General features: G+C 34.4%; 1 protein-coding gene across 5 annotated transcripts in view; it reads left to right on the top strand.

Moving 5' to 3' along the window:
- Window positions 1-25,418, top strand: part of LOC137245532 (dynein intermediate chain 2, ciliary) — a 32,843-nt gene extending 7,425 nt beyond the window's left edge. Inside the window, exons 1-12 of one of the 5 annotated variants that reach the window (XM_067776353.1) lie at window positions 6,581-6,601; window positions 11,284-11,510; window positions 12,482-12,700; window positions 15,980-16,085; window positions 16,149-16,376; window positions 16,457-16,560; window positions 16,630-17,065; window positions 17,136-17,213; window positions 17,282-17,347; window positions 17,407-17,513; window positions 20,851-21,491; window positions 24,694-25,418. In XM_067776353.1, the coding sequence (XP_067632454.1) occupies window positions 11,424-11,510; window positions 12,482-12,700; window positions 15,980-16,085; window positions 16,149-16,376; window positions 16,457-16,560; window positions 16,630-17,065; window positions 17,136-17,213; window positions 17,282-17,347; window positions 17,407-17,513; window positions 20,851-21,491; window positions 24,694-24,877 (2,256 nt within the window). In that variant the 5' untranslated portion in view covers window positions 6,581-6,601; window positions 11,284-11,423 and the 3' untranslated portion in view covers window positions 24,878-25,418. Of the gene's footprint in view, window positions 1-6,580; window positions 6,740-11,283; window positions 11,511-12,481; window positions 12,701-15,979; window positions 16,086-16,148; window positions 16,377-16,456; window positions 16,561-16,629; window positions 17,066-17,135; window positions 17,214-17,281; window positions 17,348-17,406; window positions 17,514-20,850; window positions 21,492-24,693 lie in introns of those variants that run through there. The other 4 variants (XM_067776355.1, XM_067776354.1, XM_067776352.1 and 1 more) reach the window with 4 other exon arrangements.
- Window positions 25,419-26,430: the final 1,012 nt, after the last annotated feature.

The raw sequence follows: 26,430 nt of genomic DNA, 5'->3' as shown, positions 1-26,430 counted from the left end.
TGAAAAAGTAAAATTGAAATTAACATTAATTTTGCTCATACTTTCAAAAAAAAAAAAAAAAAAATTAAGTTTATCGCTTGAATAAGTGTAAAAATCGACGTTTTTTACGTTGCGAAGTTCTGCAAAAACTTACTATCAAATTTTTTGATTTTTAAAATCATCAGATCGGATAGTCAAAAGGTCAAACTTAATATCCTTATACTTTTTTCTGGCCTTAAGTTATTTGCACGTGTGTAAAACCCGAGTATCCAAAATAGTAAACGTTTTTGGGATTTGCCCATACCAACAGTAGGTTGTAACGACATAACCTAATCGAGATAAATATATAAAAATTATCAGAGTGAAAAAAAAATTCGCTTAGCTATTTCCGTCAGTCCGACGGTCGGTCTGTGAACACAATAACTTGACAAAATTCTGAGATATCTAGTTGAAATTTGGGATGGTGGTTCTTTGGTACTCATCTCACATCGCTATTCAATATGATCAAAATCGGACGATAACCATGATCACTTTTCATGATGCCACTTTTTGTACAAGGGAAAACACAAAAACGCGATTATACAGTAAATAATGCAGCTACAACAACTAAATTTCAAGGGTAGGTTGAAATATTAACACCTAATTTAAATTTTTTTAAGTTTTCAAAAAGAGGTGTGGCAGGCCACGGTTTAAGTTTTCATCTTAAAACTGGTTGACCTTGTCATTATAATCAGCCTAGAAAAAATTAACAAAATCGGTAAAGGGCTACGCCCATTTCTATATAAAATATTTTGAAAGAGATCTTAGGCATTTATAAAAGGCAATATCTTTACAAAAAACCAAAACCTAAGCTATTTTACTTCTAAAGTGTATTTATAATAAAACGGGCGTGCCACCGCCTACTTCTGACCAAGCCTCTTCTTACGTTTCGGGAACCATAACTCGAAGCCCAGCTGATGTATCTTGACAAAATTCGGTGCACATATTTGCGTATAACTCTTAACAACGGCTAATGACCACGCCTACGTTTGTATAAAATTGGGACCGTAGAGGAATATAACAGGCTACATCTTTACGAAAAAATACTTTATGTCGATGGTATTTTACATTTAAAGGGTTTTATAGCAATAAAACAAATAAAAAACAATTTTTGGAAACGGGCCTGGCACCGCTCTGTTTTGAATAATGTTTCTACGTTTCGGTAGCGATAACTGGAAGAAGAGTTATAGTGAAAAAACTTAGTATACGTATTTCCATAAAAAAATTGAAGTTTAAAGAACTATACGATAGAAGCTCTCAGCTTTAATGTTCGGTTCCACCCGAGATCATAACATGCCACAAAAAAAAAGTCCATGCTTTCCCAAAACGCCTTCATGTTTCATTCACTTGAAACTTACCTGAACTGAACGTTTTACACTTTATTTTTTTTAACCCAAATGTTTCTGAATTTTTGAAAATATCTAAAAAAATCACGAATAAAAAGTTCAGTTAGTCCACAAATATCTCCATTTATCTTTGACGCAGCGGTAAAAGCTGCTAGCTTTACTTTTCACTCAAAACAACTTTTTGAAACTGGTGAAATAGGGGACGGGTTCAACACATGGTTGTACAAAAAATGTGTGTTTAATGTCCAGAAACGATAAAAGTTACAAACAAATAACCTGCTAACCCCGAAAAAATTATTTAAAGCACCATATATTGTCAATGTACTGTCCATAGCAAAAATGTAGTTAAGTTTACTTACTGCCTTTTAGAAATTTTGATGGTTGAAGTGTTACAAACACATTCAGCCACGCCATGCCTTAGTTGTTGTAAACTCATATTCATTATAGCAAACAGTTCATTATTTACAACATTACTATGGTAGTAGTACTTCACAATAAAATTACTCGCATACTTCAATTAAATCGTTTTAAAATCAACTGATCGATTATTCCCCAGTTTGCGCTGCTTTTAAACATACTCTCAGTTGCCTCGTTCGCCTGTTTCTCCTAGGCTTCAGACATTTCGCGAATAGCCGTCTCGAACACTTGTTTGTTTATTTCTGGTTTCTGTATCACATAATTATTAAGCTATATACATTTATACGTGTGAGCAAGTCATCTTCGCTCTTAGCTTAATCAGCTATGTATGTGTGACTATTTCTCTTTCTTCTTCGCTCTAGCTGCTGATTACATGTATGTGTGGCTGCATACTTTTGTGTTGTGCATTTATTTACTAGCAGTATAGTGACGTATCGCTAATATTCGCCACAGCTTTTTGTATAATTTAAGCGGGGACTACCCTCATTGCTTTTAAATGTATGAAAATATGGACGACAGTACAGCTTTTCTTTTATAAGTGAAATAACAAAATGTTAAATAAACTCGTGTAAACTCGTAAGAAAATAAGAAGTTTACGCTGCCACCATAACCGTTTTTAGCTAATTGAATTGTTCATATTAACGTCCAAATTGGCAAAGAAAGGCTAAATTTAGTTTAAACTCGCACAGAAAAAATGTGGCCGTGTAATACCAATAATTTTCTCTTTTTGTTGTAAAAGTCGATCATGCTCACTTTATTTAAAAATATATGATTTTAATACCTTTTTTCGTAAAGCTTTTCGATTTTGTTATTTTATACGATAATGCTTTGAAATTTAATTTTTCTACACGAGAAATGCAAAAAAGAATAAAGAGTAGTTTTCCCGAATACTGATAAGAGCTCAGAGCAGCGGCGATATCTTCTGCGATCAGTCCTTCAGATATACATAAAGCGTTAAAAACTAACACAACTCAAGGGGTTGATAAGCGCAATACAAAGCTTTATAGCTTCAGAGCTTCTGTAACCAAATTTTCAATTTCACCTACGTGAGGGAAATCCTGTTACAAATATGAATGTTTCATACACATATAAAGCAATCGAGGCTCTGGCGCCTCCAAGATCGTCATGGAGGCAGGGTGTGAGTGGCGAGATGGCCTAGAAGGTTTAATGTGGTTATATAAATCGTTCCCGAGATGGTGGGGCTAGTACCTTAATGGTGCTTGTTACCATAAGAACTGACAATTTTAATAGTTTCGAACTTTAAACAATTTTCGTAAAACTCAGTTAAGCCAGAGGTATTTAGATATTTATTTACGAAAAATAGATTTTTGTGACGTTCGACCTCAAATATCCTAAGAGCCATGTATAAGGTGTAATGAGGCGTGCTCCGCCTACCACGCCGAAGATCCTGGGTTCATGCCCCGGGCAAAGCAACATCAAAATTTTAGAAACAAGTTTTTTCAATTATAAGAAAGTTTTCTAAGCGAGGTCACCTCTCGGCAGTGACTTGGCAAGCACTCCGAGTGTATTTCTGCCATGAAAAGCTTCTCAGTGAAAACTCATTTGCCTTGCAGATTCCGTTCGGAGTCGGCATAAAACATTCATGTCCAGTCCCGCCAATTTGTAGGAAACATTTAAGGAGTACGACATAAGTTGGGAGAGAAGCTCGGCCTAAAATCTCTTCGGAGGTTAACCCGCCTTACATTTATTTATTTAGAACCTAGTTTATATATAACGAGATCTTCTTCATTTTCGTAATTAGCTTCTAATTGTTAATTATGTAGCTAGATTTTGCGTATAATTTTTTCCCATGGTAATCGGTAATTACGATAAAATTTGAGAGATGCGAATTTTTTGTCATAGAAAAGTTCCACCTCTAGAGCGTATTCTCTATTGGAAGCAAAAAATATAGGAGAAACGTAAAAATATGACAGACAATATTCTAGTTCCTAGGGATGGCACATATGTAAACGCAAATATTTTATATTGACGGTTTATTGTAGAGTAGTGCATGTGTAAAGGTGACCTTAGGTCCACTTGCTGAACAGCAAGTTATATTTTTAACTCTGAGTTAGCGTAACATAAGGAGTTAAACTATACTCATATTTTTGATAAATTTTTTTTAATTAACTCTGCGTTAAAGAGATAACTGACTCTCTGCAAGTGGGCCTTATAGAATTAAAAAACAATTAGCAGTAAAATAGTTTCCATATTCATCTCTCAAACTCCAATGTTTAATATTTTCGTAATAAATCAACGCACTTTCTCATTAACTAGTCGTAATTCACACATCCCACGAACACATAGTTTTTTTTAGCTCTTTAAAATGTTTCGTAATAAAAACTGCCGTTAAAGTTGAAATCTTACTGGTTGTTATAAGAAGACTAACAACAGAATAACTTAAAATTTTTCTTGTACAAATTATGTATTCGCACCAAGGACTTTTTATACTTGAGAAAATTGGCATTTCTGCCAACCGTGTCCTCTCATAACAGGCCAATTTAAAGATATCATATATGTATGTGTGCAGTATGTGTGTATATTAGGCTGAGCCGCTTTGGTCTTTTAATATTTAAGTATAGCAACACACGAGTTCAGCAAAAGACTTGGAGAAGATTTCTAATTCAACAGTGGTTTGGCAAAACCCTGCAATGTATTTCTGCCATGATTAAAAAGGAGCAACCGCTAATCATAGAAAAGGCGCGACTTAAATATCCATGGATGTATAGGGGTCCAACCTATTATTATTATTGTAAAGAAGCTTGAGACCCTCGCAAGTTCTCTATACAAGAAAATTTCTAAAAAAAAGTGTCTGCTTCAGCAACTCGAAAGCCGCAGTTGCTTATAGAATGTGGGACGTTATGGCGTATACGTTATTTCAAAGTTGCCTCCTCTTCCATTTCATTTATTATACTCAGCGTGCTTTGCACACAGAGTATATTAACTTTGATTGGATAACGGTTGGTTGTACAGGTATAAAGGAATCGAGATAGATATAGACTTCCATATATCAAAATAATCAGTATCGAAAAAAAATTTGATTGAGCGATGTCCGTCCGTCCGTCCATCCGTCTGTCCGTTAACAAGATAATTTGAGTAAATATTGAGATATCTTCACCAAATTTGGTACACGAGCTTATCTGGACCCAGAATAGATTGGTATTGAAAATGAGCGAAATCGGATGATAACCACGCCCACTTTCTATATATATAAAATTGGAAAACACAAAAAACCTGATTATTTAGTAAATAATACACCTAGAATGTTGAAATTTGACATGTGGACTGATGTTGAGACTCTTAATAAAAAATTTAAAAAAAATTTTGAAAATGGGCGTGGCACCGCCCACTTGTGATAAAATCAATTTTACAAATATTATTAATCATAAATCAAAAATCGTTAAACCTATCTTAACAAAATTCGGCAGAGAGGAAGAAATGCTTTGAAGAAAAATTAACGAAACCGGTTAAGTACCACGCCCACTTTTATATAAAAGGGTCGTGGTTGAATAAAGAGCCTTATATCAATGGTATTTCATTTCCTAAATGGATTTATAACAATAAATAAGAAAACTTCAAATTTTAAGAAATGGGCGTGGCACCGCCCTTTTTATGACTAAGCAATTTTCTAAGGTTCGGGAGCCATAACTCGAAGAAAAATTAACATATCGTAACGAAATTGTGTACAAATATTTTCCTTATAGCAGGAAATAAATAAATAAATAAATGTAAGGCGCGATAACCTCCGAAGAGATCTAAGGCCGAGCTTCTCTTCCAGTTTGCGTCGTGCTCCTCTTGATTTTTCCCTACAAATTGGCCGGACGGGACCTACATGTTTTATGCCGAGTCCGAACGGCATCTGCAAGGCAGATGAGTTTTCACTGAGAGCTTTTCATGGCAGAAATACAATCGGAGCGCTTGCCAGACACTGCCGAGGGGCGACCCCGCTTAGAAAAATTTTCTTCTAATTGAAAAATCTTATTTCTAAAATTTTGATGTTGCTTTGCCCGGGAGTTGAACCCAGGGCATACGGTGTGATAGGCGGAGCACGCTACCATCACACCACGGTGGCCGCCATAGCAGGAAATAGTTCTAGTAAAAATGGACCAGATCGGTTATAGATATAAAACAAGTTTAAAAGGGTCGTAGACTAGAATAATTAGCTATAACTTAACAGAGAAAAGTGTTGAATCAATGATATTTCACTTATCAAGTTTTATTGTAAGAAGAAAAGGGGGGACATTTTTCTTTTAAACGGGCGGGGCTACGTGTTATGTAGAAAAGTAATTTATCTGAAATGAAATGTACAATTTAAGCTCACGCTGAGTATATAATGTTGGGTTAAACCCGAACTTAGACACCTTTACTTGTTTTATTTGGTTTGTATTTAGTTACAAAAATGTTTCGTATTGGTATGTAGAGCTTTAGATGTTATATCATAAAAGTGATGATTATGAACATACATAAGCAGATGCAAGTGTTTTTGTTTACTTTAAAGCAACTACAATTGGATTCTCCTTTCGGCAATGGTAACAAGTATCTGGGTATGTAGCATTTGTATAATTGGTAATAGTAAATCTGTTTAAATGTAGGTGATAATACGTCAGTCACGACAGCGTCACGACAGCTCCAATGGAGTAAACTATTTTGTATTGTTTACATGTGGCTGCTTAAGTGCTTGTAGGCAAAATGTTGCATGCCAATATTATGATTGTATTCGTGCATTGCATTTCTGTCAATTACAGTCAAGTATTCGTTGGCAGTTTTAGTTGTAAATCAGTCGTTTTATTGTCCCGATGTGGAACATCGCAAATAGAGCAGTACTTTAAAATAATAATAATAATTAATTTTTTTTGTGAAACACTTATTAATACATAAATACATATATATATTGCAATGTAAATAACTGTATTATACACAAGTGTTGAGTGTGTTGTGTTATTGCAAAGAATTCAAATGTACATATACTTTATTTATCGGCTTTAAAAAAATAAAAAAAATTCGAGCAACTTAGTTTTCTTTAAAACACTGTATATTGTATCATTACACGATATATAAAATTAAACAGACTCAATTAAACTAAACCAAACTAAACTTAACTAAACTAAACTAAACTAAATTAAACTAAACTAAACTAAACTAAACTAAAGTACACTAAACTAAACTAAACTAAACTAAGCTAAACTAAACTAAACTAAACTAAACTAAACTTAACTAAACTAAACTAAATTAAACTAAACTAAACTAAACTAAATTAAACTAAACTAAACTGAACTAAACTAAACTAAATTAAACTAAACTAAACTAAAACTAAACTGAACTAAACTAAATTAAACCAAACTAAACTAAACTAAACTAAACTAAACTGAACTAAACTAAACTAAACTAAACTAAACTAAACCAAACTAAACTAAACTAGACTTAACTAAACTAAACTATACTAAACTAACCTAAACTAAACTAAACTAAGCTAAACTAAACTAAACTAAACTAAATTAAACTTAACTAAACTAAACCAAACTAAACTAAATTAAACTAAACTAAACTTAACTTAACTTAACTTAACTTAACTTAACTAAACTAAACAAAACTAAGCTAAACTAAACTATAATAAACTAAACTAAACTAAACTAAACTAAACTAAACTAAACAAACTAAACTAAACTAAACTAAACTTAACTAAACTAAACTATACTAAACTAACCTAAACTAAACTAAACTAAGCTAAACTAAACTAAACTAAACTAAATTAAACTTAACTAAACTAAACCAAACTAAATTAAACTAAACTAAACTAAACTTAACTTAACTTAACTAAACTAAACTAAACTAAACTAAACTAAACTAAGCTAAACTAAACTAAATTAAACTAAAATAAACTTAACTTAACTAAACTAAACTAAACTTAACTAAACTTAACTAAACTAAACTATACTAAACTAACCTAAACTAAACTAAACTAAACTAAACTAAACTAAACTAAACTAAACTAAACTAAAACTAAACTGAACTAAACTAAAACTAAACTAAACCAAACTAAACTAAACTAAACTAAACTAAACTAAACTAAACTTAACTAAACTAAACTATTCTAAACTAACCTAAACTAAACTAAACTAAGCTAAACTAAACTAAACTAAATAAAACTTAACTAAACTAAACCAAACTAAACTAAATTAAACTAAACTAAACTAAACTTAACTTAACTTAACTAAACTAAACTAAACTAAGCTAAACTAAACTATAATAAACTAAACTAAAACTAAACTAAATTAAACTTAACTAAACTAAAACAAACTAACTAAACTAATTTATTTAATAATTTGGGAAAAATTTAAACAACGTGACATCAGGACGGACAAGGCGACAGCTGTTTCGATTATACCTTGTAAATCTCTTCAAAGCCTTTTCTCCCGGGAGTGGGAGTCGAACTCGCACCCCTACGATAGTTGAAATGGTTGTAAACGCATTCAGCTACGTCATGCCTGTTGTGAAGTCTTTCCCAATTGCCTTCTTTTTGCATATTTTAATCTTTTACACATTGCATACTTCGTATGCAATTATGTGTTAAAGCTATGCTTGGTACGGCGGTTTTCAAAGAAACTTTGGTTTTGTTGCTGTTTTCGTTCTATTTATAGAACTACAACGAATTAACCAATTTGGTCTGTTTGTATGATTTTTAATAATCGGGGATTGCCCATATTGCTTTTTTTTTTTTAAATGTATGAAAGCATTTATTTGAAGCAATATGGGCAATCCCCGATTATTAAAAATCATACAAACAGACCAAATTGGTTAATTCGTTGTAGTTCTATAAATAGAACGAAAACAGCAACAAAACCAAAGTTTCTTTGAAAACCGCCGTACCAAGCATAGCTTTAACACATAATTGCATACGAAGTATGCAATGTGTAAAAGATTAAAATATGCAAAAAGAAGGCAATTGGGAAAGACTTTACAACAGGCATGACGTAGCTGAATGCGTTTACAACCATTTCAACTATCGTAGGGGTGCGAGTTCGACTCCCACTCCCGGGAGAAAAGGCTTTGAAGAGATTTACAAGGTATAATCGAAACAGCTGTCGCCTTGTCCGTCCTGATGTCACGTTGTTTAAATTTTTCCCAAATTATTAAATAAATTATAAAATTAAAAAATTGCTTCAAATAAATGCTTTCATACATTTAAAAAAAAAAAAAGCAATATGGGCAATCCCCGATTATTAAAAATCATACAAACAGACCAAATTGGTTAATTCGTTGTAGTTCTATAAATAGAACGAAAACAGCAACAAAACCAAAGTTTCTTTGAAAACCGCCGTACCAAGCATAGCTTTAACACATAATTGCATACGAAGTATGCAATGTGTAAAAGATTAAAATATGCAAAAAGAAGGCAATTGGGAAAGACTTCACAACAGGCATGACGTAGCTGAATGCGTTTACAACCATTTCAACTATCGTAGGGGTGCGAGTTCGACTCCCACTCCCGGGAGAAAAGGCTTTGAAGAGATTTACAAGGTATAATCGAAACAGCTGTCGCCTTGTCCGTCCTGATGTCACGTTGTTTAAATTTTTCCCAAATTATTAAATAAATTATAAAATTAAAAAATTGCTTCAAATAAATGCTTTCATACATTTAAAAAAAAAAAAAAGCAATATGGGCAATCCCCGATTATTAAAAATCATAAACTAAACTAAATTTAACTAAACTAAACTAAACTTAACTAAACTAAACTATACTAAACTAACTTAAACTAAACTAAACTAAGCTAAACTAAACTAAACTAAATTAAACTTAACTAAACTAAACCAAACTAAACTAAACTAAATTAAACTAAACTAAACTAAACTTAACTTAACTTAACTAAACTAAACTAAACAAAACTAAACTAAACTAAGCTAAACTAAACTATACTAAACTAAACTAAACTAACCTAAACTAAACTAAACTAAACTAAATTAAACTAAACTAAACTAAACTAAACTAAACTAAAGTAAACTAAATAAACTAAACTAAACTAAACTAAATTAAACTAAACTAAACTTAACTTAACTTAAATTAACTAAACTAAGCTAACCCAAACTAAACTAAACTAAACTTAACTAAACTAAACCAAACTAAACTAAACTAATCGATCTTACAAATCAGTAGGCCGATATAACAACTAAAATTTTTAACAACAAAAATTGTAAACTAAACTTAAAAAAAAAACTAAACTAAACTAAGCTAAACTAAACTAAACTAAATTAAACTTAACTAAACTAAACCAAACTAAATTAAACTAAACTAAACTTAACTTAACTTAACTTAACTAAACTAAACTAAACTAAACTAAACTAAGCTAAACTAAACTAAATTAAACTAAACTAAACTTAACTTAACTAAACTAAACTTAACTAAATTTAACTAAACTAAACTATACTAAACTAACCTAAACTAAACTAAACTAAGCTAAACTAAACTAAACTAAACTAAACTAAACTAAAACTAAACTGAACTAAACTAAAACTAAACTAAACCAAACTAAACTAAACTAAACTAAACTAAACTAAACTTAACTAAACTAAACTATTCTAAACTAACCTAAACTAAACTAAACTAAGCTAAACTAAACTAAACTAAACTAAATAAAACTTAACTAAACTAAACCAAACTAAACTAAATTAAACTAAACTAAACTAAACTTAACTTAACTAAACTAAACTAAACTAAACTAAGCTAAACTAAACTATAATAAACTAAACTAAAACTAAACTAAATTAAACTTAACTAAACTAAAACTTAACTAAACTAAACTAAATTTAACTAAACTAAACTAAACTTAACTAAACTAAACTATACTAAACTAACTTAAACTAAACTAAACTAAGCTAAACTAAACTAAACTAAATTAAACTTAACTAAACTAAACCAAACTAAACTAAACTAAATTAAACTAAACTAAACTAAACTTAACTTAACTTAACTAAACTAAACTAAACAAAACTAAACTAAACTAAGCTAAACTAAACTATACTAAACTAAACTAACCTAAACTAAACTAAATTAAACTAAACTAAATTAAACTAAACTAAACTAAACTAAAGTAAACTAAATAAACTAAACTAAACTAAACTAAATTAAACTAAACTAAACTTAACTTAACTTAAATTAACTAAACTAAACTAACCCAAACTAAACTAAACTAAACTTAACTAAACTAAACCAAACTAAACTAAACTAATCGATCTTACAAATCAGTAGGCCGATATAACAACTAAAATTTTTAACAACAAAAATTGTAAACTAAACTTAAAAAAAAAACTAAACTAAGCTAAACTAAACTAAGCTAAACCAAACTAAATTAAAATTAACTAAATTAAATTAAACTAAATTAAACTAAACTATAATGGACTAAAGTAAACTGAACTAAGCTTAGTTTAAAATAAAATAAAATCAAAATAATTCATTTGTAAATATTTTCATATTTTTTGATTTATTTCTTACCAAAACAAAAATTAGTGTCTCTCAAACAAATTCATGTACATATACATCCATATTTAATGAATTATTTTGCTTGCACATATCTACATTATCTAAGTTCTAAAAATTAGTGCTAAATTTGATTGCAATTGTAAAGCATATATCAGCATTAATCTTTTATGGCCACTGATCTAGAACAAAAAAGTGGCCAGATGGATGAGGTGAATGTTGAAGAGATTGCACCAACAGGGCCACATATGTTGCAGGTAACTGATTTCTATGATAAGCAAAAACAAGGGAAAAGCCAAAGCATGATGGCTTGCATGTTTTTATACTGAAAACTTTTTAATAAAGAATTTAAAGTCAGCGCATATCATTGGACCCACCTCGTTATTGAAATAAAGTTGACTCGAAATATTTCAGAACCAAAATTATTTCGACTGTTAGTAGGGTCCATTGGTTATCCTATTAAAACATATAAAAATGAAGAATATTTAACTATGATGAAATTGTAAGTACTTCTCTCAAATAATTATACCTGGATTTATTTGTTAATCTCAGTTTTAAGATGTTATTTTATTGATTCACATACGCATGCACTTAGTATGGCGCTCACTATTCGTTTTGTTGCTTATTTGTGGTACTCCAAGATGGACATGAGATTAGTCAACTACATACACGCTATATCTCATAATGTTATTCAAAAACGCGTTATCTCAGAAGTTAGTTCAACAAATGTCCTATCTCAGCATAAATTGAAGATGTTTCATGATTATGAAGGAAGTAATGTGACATTTAAGTAGCGCGTTCTTCGTTCGAATTCTGAGACCGGAAGATTTTGAAACAGATCTTTTTAGATATGGCTTTTTGAAAAGGTGTTTTGAGATAGGGCGTTTTCGAACTGGCAGCCGAGGATATGGAAGTGTGAAGTTATTCGCTTTATAGTATTTACATGTATAATATTGAGGAAGAATTTGATTATCCACATTTTTTATACTCTAAGGCTCACTTGTAGAACGGTAAGTTATTGTTTTAGCTCAGAATTAATTTAAAAAAAATGTGTCAAAAATGTATGAGTTTAACCTCTCATGTCAGGTTAACTCTGAGTTAAAAACTAAGTTACCGTTCTGCCCAAATAAAAAAACAAAGTTTTTTGCAAAAAAATCACTTACGAATTTTTTATCATAAGATGTGCATTCTTTTAATATTTGTGTAATTAATCTATAATTCTTAATAGATCAAATCAGTTTCTAAAGCTAACATCAAAGATGGTGGCGGTGATGCAGATGACTTGGATGCTTGGATTAAATCACGTCAATTACTTAAGCCTGATGATCAGTTAGAGTTAACCGAAGCCGAATTGGGTGAGGAGATAACAAAAGTTTTGACACCAACCAATACAAATGTCGTACACAATTTGGTGGTTTACAGTTTTAAGGAGAGCGCCTTTGTTTCGGTGAGCATTTAAAAAAATAAAACATAAAAATGAAATATGGCATAGATGTTTAGGATTTATAAAATATAGGCAGAGTGTCCAGTAAAAAAAAAAACAATTTAATTTCTAAGCAAACATTTTTTTTTCGAATAATTTTTTTGTTATTTCAACAAACGGCCAAATGTAGTTTTTTTTTCAAATATTAATAGTTTCGCTGAAATTTCACCTAATTAATTTTTACAAACGCGTCCTTATTTGGGATTTTTCACGCCCATTTAATAAATATTTCAAGAACAGGTTTCTATTTTTATTTAGACATGTATCACACAATATTAATGCACTAAATAGTTTGTCTGAAAAAGTTTTAGTTTTTCTTGAGTAAAGGCCTAAAAATTAAAAAAAAAATACGTACGATTTGTCTCGTATCAATCGTAGAACGCTCCCGCAGCAATTATTGTCAAGACCTGGTGGAACATTATCATCTTCGATCGGTGCTTCATGCTGTGTCCGTTTAAGAGGATATAGAAAACTTCCCTCTAGAATTCAAGCACTCTCTGAACATTGGTTATCAGGTCGCCCTTTTCGTTCTGACAGAAATTTGACCCGGGCTTGAAACCTCCTTTCTTTCGGAGAATTTCTGTAACGTATTTTTCGATCGGGTAACAGTCACGAAGCATTATACATATAAGTTAAAAAGGACTATAGTCCTTGTGTTATAAAAAAATTAATTTGTTGGGCCAACTCGCCCAACCAACAACACTAAACAACACAAGTTCAAATAGTCTTTTACAAGTATATTTTAATTCAATTAATTCACAATTACAACTAAGATTAATTTACTGTTAACACTAATCCGTCCCGAACTCGACTGCCGGGTCTGCCGCAACTGCTCCCATATATAGCCAATCAACAAGCCGCGACGCGCCTCTTGCGTAACTTGTAAGAATGTTGAAGTCAGTTTCTTCCCACAGGTGCTATATGTGTGCATTTCACAATCATGTGTAATAGAATTTAGCTGACTGTGCGTCTGGAGTAGTTCCGTAGCATGAGTGTTAATTGCCGTCACTAACCATGGCCTTGAATTGAGGTGTTAGGTTGCCATGCGCAGCCGTATGTTGTGTGAACTATAATTTGCTGACCCGGCGCGCGTGTACTGGCCATACGTGGGAATATTGCGATAAGGGCAACTGGCGCGTGTTAACTTATATGTTTTAATGTTTATACCTTGAGCTGAATATGACAACATTTCGAGAAACAGCGAAGTCGATCGTCCGCACTCCATAAATTAATATCTGAAATTGCTGAATTAATGTATTTTTATGAACAATATATATTTTTTCATCGCCGAATATGTACATGGAAAGAAGCGGTAGAGGCTACTGATCTCGAATTTGTACTTATATACTTTATAGAAGGGATTCTTCAATCATAAGTTCCTTGTGGATCTTAATACTGAGCCCATGATCAGATAAGCTTTTATTGCAGAGTAAATTTCAGTGTGTTTTTATATCTTTCATGAAAATAAAATGGGATATTAAGTTTGTCGCGAATCTCAAAATTGTAAGTTCTTAATCAGGTTGACAATCTGGTTCGATTTACCCAGTTCCGTCTGTCCGTTTGTCTGTTTGAACGTAAACTAGTCCCGCAATTTTTGAGATATCTTGATGGAATTTTCGATCAGACATTTATCAGAACCGCCGTATAATGTTGTTTGAGAAAATCGTAAAGATCGGCCGTATATATAGCATATGATACTCCAAATGGCTCTCAGATTCTGGCAGGAATGATAATGGCGACCTGATAGCTGTCGTACAGAGAGTGCTTAAGACATGGATGAAACACTTCTCCTCATTGCTAGGTAGCGAGGGAGAAGACGAAACCAACACCCCAATCGCCGTTGATGGAAAATGCGTTCCAGCACCCAACTATGACGAAGTGAGAATGGCAACATCCCGACTAAAAATCACAATCTTGAAGTGTTCGAGAGTTCTCCAGAAGATTTATGATCCTGTCCGTGATGCCGACGACGAGTATCGAAGGAGATATAATGATGAGCTGCATGAGCTTTACGCAAATAGGATGAAAGTGCAGCGAATATAAACCCAAAAGCTAGGTCATGTTATGCGAATGGACGAAAATGCTCCGGCCAAGAAAGTATTTCAGATGACACCTCAGTTTGGAAACACTGGATGTGGGAGACCTTCAATGAGTTGGGAGAAGTAGGTGGAGGAAGACTTGACCTCCCTAGGTGCTCCCAAACGGCCAAAATCGCTTAGGCGGTCATGCGCCAATTAATGATAAATGATGATAAGGCGGGTGCGTGCTACGTGGTGGGTTAGGCATCTTACTTCCTGTTTGCTGAGAAGTGTATGCCTCTCATATGTGTCTGCCGACCATAGGTCACCTACCCTCCTTCGCTGTTGGGCGATTTTTTCGCATTCGAAGATGATGTGGCGTGAATTGTATATACTACATCTGCACAGGTATTTCGGTTTTCAACTTTCATCATTCTGTGGATGTATTTACGGAAGTAACCGTGTCAGGTGGAAGTTAACATCTTCGTGTGGTCTCCTCTGCCAATATAGCTTCTCTAACAGGTTGTAAGCGTCGGATCGATTCTTCTCGCACCTGCATGTCATCAGCATCTCTACTCATCTCTTTTCCGCTGTAGTATACTATAATTATATAACACTGATGCAGCAATTTAAGTGGGCGGACTAAACACAAATTCCTGCGAATGTGATTACTGACCTGTTTGGGCTCTCACTTGGCATTACTGGTCTTTATTTTGGCATAATAATTTTAACTTAGGAAAACAAGCATTTCAAACAAAGTAAAGGTCGATTGCTACTGCTAAAGCTTCTAGTATTTAGGGATGTAACTAATGAAAATATACACCTTGGGTGGACAGTAATTGTTGCTACTGTGGCCGAAAAATATCCTTTGAGCGATTTTCCGAAGTATTCTGGGATTTGTAGTCGTTGTTCGAATGTGAACTCATCCAGCTCGATTGTCGTAACCATGACTTGCTTCTTGGGGACTAAGTTGCACCGGAAACATGCTAGTATGTTGTAAGTCCTATCCTTGCTGGGAAGCATCATATGGGTAGTAGTTTTGTTGCCTTATAAGTAACGGGTAAATTTTTAAGACACAGTTGGACGAGGCATTGGGTATTCCAATCAGTCGTGCATAAAAAAATCATACTTATAGTACAGAAGGTACAGGACAAAACTCGTCATCTACGTCCAGCTGTACCAGGCTGGAACTTTTTATAATTGAAAAAAAAAATCAAATCTACAGGTGCCAATTGCTGGAAACACCGTAACTCTCATGCAAATGGATGGTAGCGCCTTACACATAGAATCAGAAGAAGCTAAAATACAAATGGAGGAAATGGGGGAAATCGGTTTGTATATGTTTTTTTGTTTTAATTTATCCAAGCGAAAAAATTTTAAATTCCCATTAACAGGCTATCCATTACCGCCAATTATGGGTTCGTTCATTGAACTCGAAGAAGCGCATGACAAAAAACCAGAAGAAGAGGAAGAAGAAGCAGAAGCGAAGGCAGCAAAACGAGCAAAAGAGGGTGAAGAAGAAATGGCAGAAGATGAGGCTGAGGGCGAAGAAGAAGAGGTTGCTGAAGAAGGGGCAGGAGATGCTGAAGCTGGAGCTGTAGAAGATGGTGGTGAGGCAGTAGGTACGTATTTTACGAAAAAAGAAAAGAACTTAAGATAGTTGGATGTATTATAAGTAAAAATTTGTGATGCTGTTTTACAGAGGCACCATCAGCAGCCCCTGCGCCAGGTGGGCGTAAACGCAAATTATTAAATCAGTTTAATTTTTGTGAGCGTTCTGCTCTAACCTATACCAATCCTAGAAGGGTGAGTAGATAAATGAGCTTATTTAATAGAATACTCTGCAAGGTCTAAATAACATTGACTACACTTTAGAACGTCGAAACACAAACAATTCCACCACCGCGTTCCCAGTATGGCGCCAATGTTCTACAATGGAATATATATGACAGTTATGCAGAGGATTTTGAACAACAACAAAAAGAAAAGGAAAAGAAAGACGATAAGAAAGCAGTGCAACGTAAGGATGTGTCACGCAAAAAGTTTGATAAGGCAGCCGAAGCGGAATTATTGAATAAAAAATATTTAAAAGCCTGGCAAATCTTGGAACGTATGATTAATCAAAATATTTATGAAGAAATCGCCAATGATTATCGCTACTGGGAAGATCCGGCTGATGAGTATAGAGAGCAGGAGGGTACGCTGCTGCCGCTTTGGAAATTTAATTATGATCGTATACGTAAATTGAGTATTACCGATTTGCTTTTCAATCCAAAGTATTATGACCTATTCGCCGTTTGCTATGGATCGCGTGAGTATTTTATAAAATAAAGCGTCGGCTCATATCCGTTCGAAGACAACTTTTTTTTTTTTTATCACAGATGAGTTCATGAAACAATCAAACGAGGGCGCTATATGCTTTTTCACTGTCAAGAATCCATCTTTTCCCGATTATATTAGTAAGTTATATATTATTGACTCACTCCAAATATAAGTATGCCTTTCTATATCTTGTCTTCGTTATCAGTTTCAACTGAGAGTGGTGTCATGTGTTGTGATATTCATCCATCTTATCCATTTTTGGTGGCTATTGGTAAGATAATCGAAAGTACTTTGTATATTTTTTGGTGATATTTGCTTAGTAATTTGTAGGTATGTACGATGGTAGTGTGGCGGTTTATAATCTCAGAGAGAACTATGAGCAGCCTCTTTACTTGTCAGTTGGTGTCCATAATAAGCATGCAGAATGTGCGTGGGAGGTGGGTAAATAAATATTATTTTTATACTCAGCGTGCTTTCCATATATCAAAATCATCAGTATCGAAAAAAATTTGGTTGAGCCATGTCCATCCGTCCGTCTGTCCGTTTACACGATAACTTGATTAAATTGAGATATCTTCACCAAATTTGGTACGTGAGCTTATCTGGGCCCAGAATAGATTGGTATTGAAAATGAGCGTAATCGGATGATAACCACGCCCACTTTTTATATATATAACATTTTGGAAAACACAAAAAACCTGATTATTTAGTAAATAATACACCTATAATGTTGAAATTTGACGTGTGGACTGATATTGATAAACCTGTGAAAAAAATTTTTAAATGGGCGTGGCGCCGCCCTCTTGTGATAAAATCAATTTTACAAATATTATTAATCATAAATCAAAAATCGTTAAACCTATCGTAACAAAATTCGGCAGAGAGGTTGCCTTACTATAAGAAATGCTTTGAAGAAAAATTAACGAAATCGGTTAAGGACCACGCCCACTTTTATATAAAAGATTTTTAAAAGGGTCGTGGACGAAAATAATAAGTTATATCTTAACAAAAAAAAGCTTTGTATCAATAGAATTTTACTTTCTAAATTGAACTATAACGTTAAATTGGAAAACACTAAAATGTTTGAAAATAGGTGTGGCACCGCCCCTTTTATGACTAAACAATTTTCTATGTTTCGGGAGCCATAACTCGAAGAAAAATTAACGGATCGTAATTAAATTGGGTACACAAATTTTCCTTATAGCAGAAAATATTTCTAGTAAAAATGGACGGGATCGGTTAAAGACCACGGCAACTTAGATATAAAACAAGTTTAAAAGGGTCGTAGACTAGAATAATAAGCTATAACTTAGCAAAAAATTGTTTCGAATCAATGATATTTCACTTATCAAGTTTTACTGTAAGAGGAAAAGGGGGGACATTTTTCTTTTAAACGGGCCGTGCAACGTGTTATGTAGAAAAGTAATTTAATGAAATGTACAATTGAAGCTCACGCGGAGTATATAATGTTCAGCTACACCCAAACTGAGACACCTTTACTTGCTTTAACAGATGTTTCTATGTATTAATGTAATAGCACAAACACACCCTGGATGTCTATAGCTAGCGCAGTCCTTTACCTGTGAACAGTCTGGGTGCTTACGGCTTGCAGACCCTATATTTTATGAACCTTTGAATCTCCCTCAGAGTATGTACTTCATGTTTTTTAGATAAAATCAAAAATATCGCAAAATATTAGAGTAACTTGACTAGCTCGAGTTCAACTGAAAAGTAAAATTGTATGATCACTTTAGTGCCGCTCACCTCGCTTATCTGTTTTCTAAAAAAAGTTTGGAGTTAAAAGTATTATATAACGTGAAGGAAAGCGTCATAAATCAGCTTTTGAGTTGCATGGACCACCCTTTGTTGGATTTTAAACTTAACTCGTATAGCGAAGATTCATTGTCTAGGACTATCGCATAAATATCATACGGGTGATATAAACATCCATGGCTGATGTCTCGCGGTATCTCTTGCCTTGAATGAGTACTACCTACTGAGCGAAGTGTAGCATGCTGCAGTGGTGGATCCAGGCTGCTTTTTGAGGGGGGGGAGCGATTTCAGTCAGTAATTGTTTCTCCCAATAGCTGATGTGTTTTGAACAAAGTTCACATCAAGATACTTTATACGCGAAAATGCAAGACAAAACAACAAGGGAAACGTATAGCAGACCGTTATTTTTTAGGGGTAAATTTATTAGTATTTTTTAACATTTTTTAATAAATTAACAATAGTACATCCAATTTTTTGACATCATTTTTATCTTCTGCATAGCTCATATTGAAACAGTAAATTTAATTCTATGCTTCCCTTTCTTTACATATCTTTCAATTATATGATCAATATCAATCTCAATATCGAAATGGGTATTTAAAAGTGCAAGACCAGTGAGTCTGTTCTCGGACATTGTGGACCGTAACCACGTTTTCAATAGGTGAATTGTCGAAAAGCTCCTTTCAGCACAAGCATTGCTAGCTGGAAGCGTGGCCAGAATTTTGATAAGAGCATTTATTGATGGAAACGCATAATCATTGCAATAATTTAAAACTTTTTCAGCTGATAGTGGAATTGAAATTTTGTGTTGCTTATCAGACCAGCGTACTGACCACACTTGGTACTCTCCATCTAGATGCATTTTATTTCTTTCATTAAGAGATGCGTATCGTTTACCAAGATCTTGGACAAGCTCTTTAGGCAAATTCTTTGTTTGCAGTGTATTATCTTTGATGATTCGCGATGGGAGTAGCAAATTAAGATTAAAAACTTGCAATGTATCTTCAGGTAATCTACCTTTTAAATCAAGAATAATATGATTAAGAAGAGGTATATAAATTGCTTTTCGATAATACTCTTCAGCGTCTGATGAAGGGTAATTCGCTCGATGTATTTGCTATTTACAAATAAAAAAAAAAAAATAAATGTAAGGCGCGATAACCTCCGAAGAGATCTAAGGCCGAGCTTCTCTTCCAATTTGCGTCGTGCTCCTCTTGATTTTTCCCTACAAATTGGCCGGACGGGACCTACATGTTTTATGCCGACTCCGAACGGCATCTGCAAGGCAGATGAATTTTCACTGAGAGCTTTTCATGGCAGAAATACAATCGGAGCGCTTGCCAGACACTGCCGAGGGGCGAACCCGCTTAGAAACATTTTCTTCTAATTGAAAAATCTTATTTCTAAAATTTTGATGTTGCTTTGCCCGGGAGTTGAACCCAGGGCATACGGTGTGATAGGCGGAGCACGCTACCATCACACCACGGTGGCCGCACAAATACTGCATATAAATAGTGGGTTTCTGGGACTTCGTGAAAAAAATTTTGTTCCGAATAAATTTTGGGAAAAAAATCTAGTCTGGGGGGTGGGGGATTGCTCCTAATTCGGCTCTAATTCGCTGCTTGGATCTCCGGAGGTCTTATCAAACATCGTTGTCAGTCATATCCGGAGAAAAATCTTTGCAATGCGGCGATCAACCACTCCTAAGAGAGCTCCACTCAAAGTCCTCACCCTTATCGACTAGAAACTCACTTGGCCCAAGGCATCTAAAATACGCTCATTGTTTTGGAAACTTAAAGCGCTGATTTACACAAATTTTGTACATTGGAGTTTAGGCCGGTTCAAGTGCAGCGGGAGCTGTGTCATAGTGGGAAATTTGATTGTCAAAGCCAAGGCGGGCAAGGAAAAACGTAATGTGTGACTGCTAATTCATATCATTTTCTACAAACTCATACTCCCACAACCAAATAAAATCGTTGTTTTTATTTCTTCCACTTACAGATAAAGTGGGGTCCCGATATGTCGGATGGTGAAATTAATTTTTATTCCGTTTCGACCGATGGTCGCGTTTTCAATTGGGTGCTCATGCAAAATGATTTCATGATCACAGCAATAACAACACTCTTTCTTACTAATGAAATCGTCGAGGGACCCGATGGCACCGAGGTACAATTGCGTAGCTGTGGCTCATGTATGAAATTCCATCCAACAAATCCTGAGATTTATTTAATCGGCACCGAAGAAGGCCTTATCTACAAATGCAGCATAGCGTATAGTTCCAAATATTTAATGACCTACAAGGCACATCATCTCACCGTCTATCGTATCGATTTTAATCGTTTCAATGCAAACATTTTTATTTCGTGTAGCGGTGATTGGCGCGTCAAAGTTTGGGAAGACATGAGACCAGAACCATTGTTCATATTCGATTTGGGTTCTTCGGTGGGCGATGTAAAGTGGGCACCCTTCTCTAGCACTGTATTTGCGGCTTGCACTACCGAGGGTAAAGTGTTCGTTTTCGATTTAAATGTGAACAAATATAAACCGATTTGTGTGCAAGCTGTGGTGCCAAAGCGAAAGAACAAATTGACCCGACTCGCATTCAATGAGAATTTGCCCTTCATTATCGTTGGCGATGACAAGTGAGTTTATGTAATTTTTTATTTTTATATTCAGCTTTAATTGATCGCGTAATGATAGTTTGCAGTAGTAAAAAGGACACGAGATATATGTATATAAACTTCCCTATATCAAACTTAATTCCCTACATGAAATTTAGTACACGGACTTGTTTGAACGCATAATAGATTGGTACTAAAAATAAGCTAAATCGGAGCGTAATCAAGACAACTTTTTCAATATCGAAAGTTTCCGAAAATGGGATAGATTATAAGCGAATACTGATAAAGTTATGAACTCTGGTATTTGAATTGATCATATGAACAAAGTTACAAATTTAATAAAATTCTAGAAATGGGCGTGACACCGCCGACATTTAAAAGAAAAAAAGAGGGTTGAAGTAGTAGCCCAGCGGGTTAGGGGGTTAGAATATACCCGCGGTAGGTATGCCCGTCGTAAGAGGCGACTAAAATACCAAACATATTCAAGGGGTTGTGTAGCGGAACCCTTTCAGGTTGCCAGAGCAATATATAGCTTCTCCAAACCCAATGGCCAACCTCACCTAACCGTGCCGAATCCTGTTACATTAACAACCGAGGCTCTGGCGGCCCCGAACTCCTCATGTATCTAGGGTTGGGAGGGTGGTATGGTCTAGAAGGTCGCATGTCATCATAACAATTCGTTCCCGAAATGGCCGGGCTTGGTACCGGGACGTACCGGATCTGCTTCCGGCGAGGGACCATCAACATCGGTAACACTCCCCAAGACCTTCGGGGAGTGTCCTTATCGCTACAATAACTACAGCAACAACAGGATAGAAGTAGTATTCTAGCTGGTCTATAAGCCAAGGGAAATTGAATAAACATGTTTCACTTTTTTCTGAAAATCTTGTTTTAAAGGTCAAACCCCTAAAAACAATTGGTAATATCTTTGTAAGTTTTCTGTGAAAATGGACCCAATCGATTGAGAGCCACGTCCACATTTTGACAGATAAAAAAAGTGTCTGTAGAATTTAAAACGCATAATCTCGATCACCAAACAATCTTTAGAGTAGATTTTGTTAAATCCTAAAATTACACTCAACTTAGTACATAAATATATTTGAAAGTAGGTGTGACACCGCCACTTTTTTAAATCACACTTGACTTAAAACCAGACCAAAAACCGATAGCGGTATCGAAACCGGAACAGAAACCGGTAGAGGAACCGAAGCTGGAGCGTTAACCCGATCGAAATAGAAACCGCGACTGAAACAGGGATGTACAGAGTTACTGAACCCTTATCGAAACCGAAACGAAAACTGGAACCGAAACTAAAACCGCCTGCGAAAACGAAACTGGAATTAGAAGCGAGCAGAAGCCGCAACTGGACTAAGACCAGAACCGCAAAGGGACCGGACCCTCTCGAGCCCGAGATCCAAGTCAGATCATAAGTGTAGGAACCGCAACCAAATTCGAAAGAAATAAAGAGGAAGGCACATCCGAAAATGGTATGGAAATCGAAACCAGAACCGGATCCATACCAAGTCTGAATCTTAAAGTACTTAATATTTATGCCATGACTTTTTTTCGAAGGCGATTACTCGTGCCCTTACCTTTTACTTACTCACTTAATTGGCGCTTCTTACCCGTTTAAATGGCTATGACCGTCAAACAAGGTGCACCAGCCGCTTCTTTGTTAGGCTAACTGGCGCCAATTGCTCACACCAAGGGAATTTAAATCATTTCCCACCTGGTTCTTCCAACGGAGTGTGGGTCATCCCCTTCTTCTGCTTCTATTGGCTGGTTCCGAAAAAAAAATTGTGGAGGATCATCTTTCATTAGCATGACATGGCCTAGCCAGCGTAGTCGTTGTGTTTTAATTCGCTGGAATATTTTGATTTCTGCGTAAAGCTCGTACAGCTTATCAGTAAATCATCTTCGGTATTCGCTCAACCAAAGCGTCGAGGTCCATAAATCTTTCAAAGAACTTTTCCCCCGAGCACTTCCAGAGCCGCCTCATCTGATGTTGTCATGGTTCATGCTTCTGCACCATTTAGCAGAACGAAAACGATAAGTGACTTGTAGAGCATGATTTTCGTTTGCCAAGCGAGGAATTTACTTTTCAATTGCCTACCAAGTCCAAAGTAGCATTTATTGGCAAGAGTGATTCTTCGCTGGATTTCAAAATGGTTGTTGTTGCTTGTGTTAATGCTGTTTCCCATATAAACGAATTCTTTTACTATTTCGATTTTTTTCTGCCTACAGTGGCGTGATTGCGCAAATGTTCTGACTTGTTGCTTGATGGCAGCAGGTACTTCGTTTTTTGCGCTTCTTTTTCGAGTTAGGAGTAACTTACAGCGCGGGTGTTTAGGTCGATGATATCAACATACACCATTAGTTGGACGCTTTTATAAAATATTGTTCCAGGCGGGTAAGCTGCGGAGCTAGTTTAATTTTTTCCAGCATCAAATTAAAGAAACCGCACGATAGGGGGCCATCCTGTCTGAAACCTCATTTAGTTTAGAACGGCTCGGAGAGGTCCTTCCTAATTCTGACTGTGCTAATAGTGTTGCTCAATGTCATTTTGCACAGCCTTATAAGTTTTGCGGGGAAATCAAATTCAAACATAGTGGCCACTACTTTTCGAAAAAGGTGATGCCTTTGTAGGATACTTAAATTGAAATAGGTAGCATGAAATAAATGGATTGAAAACCACACCCACATTTATATATGTATATAAGTAGAAGCAATGACCACCCAATGGAGTTAAGGGGCTTAAAATATTCCCGCGGTAGGCGTGCCTGTAGCAAGAGGTGACTAAGACTCACATGCCTAGAAGGTTCGACGAGGTCATATCAAATCGTTCTCGAGATGGTCAGGCTTGTATCGTTATGGTGTTAATTTCCAAAATGTACCGGATCAATATTCTTCGGGGGATTGCTTTTATCGCAACGAGAAGAAAAAGGCTAGCAATGACGATTGCCTGAGCAAGGCCGAAAATTAAATCCTTTGTATCACGTTGAACAAATTTTCTGGTGTTTGAAATTTAGTATATTATTTTATTTGTTATTTCACCGACGTATATTGTCGTATGTGGTATATTTAATGAAAATATAGGTATGAAGTATATAACACAAATTTGCAAACTGTATATTTTTGTTGAAAATTTACAGCTGGGTATAAATTTTCTGTTCCAACTTAACTTATACTTCCTTGTTTCTCCTTATTTTTCTCACATTTATAGGAGTACCGTAACTTCGTTGAAGCTATCACCTAACTTACGTCTAATGGTAAAACCTCCTAAAAAACAACAACATTTGGATCAACATACTTTGCAAGTACAAAAGTTGGATCGATTGTTATCGCTGGTGCGTGAATTGCCCAATGATTCGGTGGTGGTGGATGCACCCACCACGACAAAGAGTTAAAAGTCTACTTGGGAGAAATTTTGTGTCGTTAGATTTTTCGAAATATCTTACTTTTTTATTCAAAAAATGATGAACATTTATTTCTTTAAAATGTGTTACCAATGAGAAGGTTTCCGTATTTTTTTTTTTAACTTTTTGTTCGTGACAATGACAAAAATAAAGGAAACCAACATTTTTTAGTAAACAAATAATTTATTTGTATTTTTTTTTTTTTTTTAATTTATGTAAATATTTAAATTCTTTTGAAAGTGGAAATTATGTTATTACAACTTTACACAAAAAAAAAATATTTTTTAATTTTTAATTTTAATAATATGCTAAATCGTGTGTGTAGGTATGTAAGGGTACACTATGGCTTATTCAAATTTATGGCTATGCTATGAAAGCACAAACATTTATGTTGCTGGATATCATTTATTTCTGTTAATTTTTAATAACACGATGTTAAAGAAAAATTCTTAAAAAAACAAGTAGTCGTTTGCGTTTTGTAGGTTGATAACGCCACAATTTAAATAAATATAAATCCAAAATATAAAATTTTTTACTCCCTGCAGTAGAACTAAATCTGCCCCAAATACCAGCATTCGCAAACGCTAAAACTCGATCGCTAAAAATATCTAAAACAGTATCATGCGCTCAGAAAAGTATGCAACATTAGTACCATATGGTCATAAGAAATAACCGCCTAAGTTCCATATAAGAGTAATAAAGAATAGGCTGTTAGTTTTTGTATTCATATGCTACTAAATGTTTTTTTAGCGAATGCTGGAATTTGGGTGCTGCCCCCGGGAACCCACATTCGCTAACGCTAAAAATCTATCGCTAAAAATATCTAAAACAATAACAAGTATGCAGAAAAGTATGCGACATTCAGTAGCATATGACTAAAAAGATAACAGCTTAACTCGGATACTCTTACATGGAACATGGGCGGCTGGTACAAAATGTTGCATACTTTTCTGCGCACTTGATACTATTTTATTTGGGTGCTGGTAACTTTTCCCTGTATTCCAATTAGGTTAAAACAAAACCATATAAAAACTCATTAAATTTTACCAGTATGTGAAAAATGAGCAGGCGGTTGAATCCAACAACAAATTAACTTATCCAGCCCCCAGCATTTGCTAAAGCTAAAACTCCATCACCAAAAATATCTAAAATAGTATCAATTGCGCAGAAAAGTAGGCAACATTTTGTAGCTTATGATTACAAAGAATAACAGCCTAACACTAATACTCTTACATGGGACTTAGGCGGTAATTCCTTAAGTCCATGTGTAATCCTATGCTACTAAATGTAGCATACTTTTCTGCATACTTATTACTGTTTTAGATATTTTTAGCGATGGAGTTTTAGCGTCATCTTTAACAAGATTTCTATAACAAAAATATTGAAATCAAAAACAAAGTTGAAAATAGTTAAAACGTGTATATTCAATATATATATATTTATTTGGGTATAACACTTAGGTTTTTGTGCTTTCAAAACATTTTCTTACGAAAATATTTTCACAGCAATGCATTCAAAATATAAAAAAAAATCTCAACCATAAC

The sequence above is a fragment of the Eurosta solidaginis genome, chromosome 3, assembly GCF_040869045.1.
Source record: "Eurosta solidaginis isolate ZX-2024a chromosome 3, ASM4086904v1, whole genome shotgun sequence".
Taxonomy (NCBI): domain Eukaryota; kingdom Metazoa; phylum Arthropoda; class Insecta; order Diptera; family Tephritidae; genus Eurosta; species Eurosta solidaginis.
The sequence above is the reverse complement of the archived record's forward strand: the minus strand, read 5'-3'. Positions and strand labels throughout refer to the sequence as shown.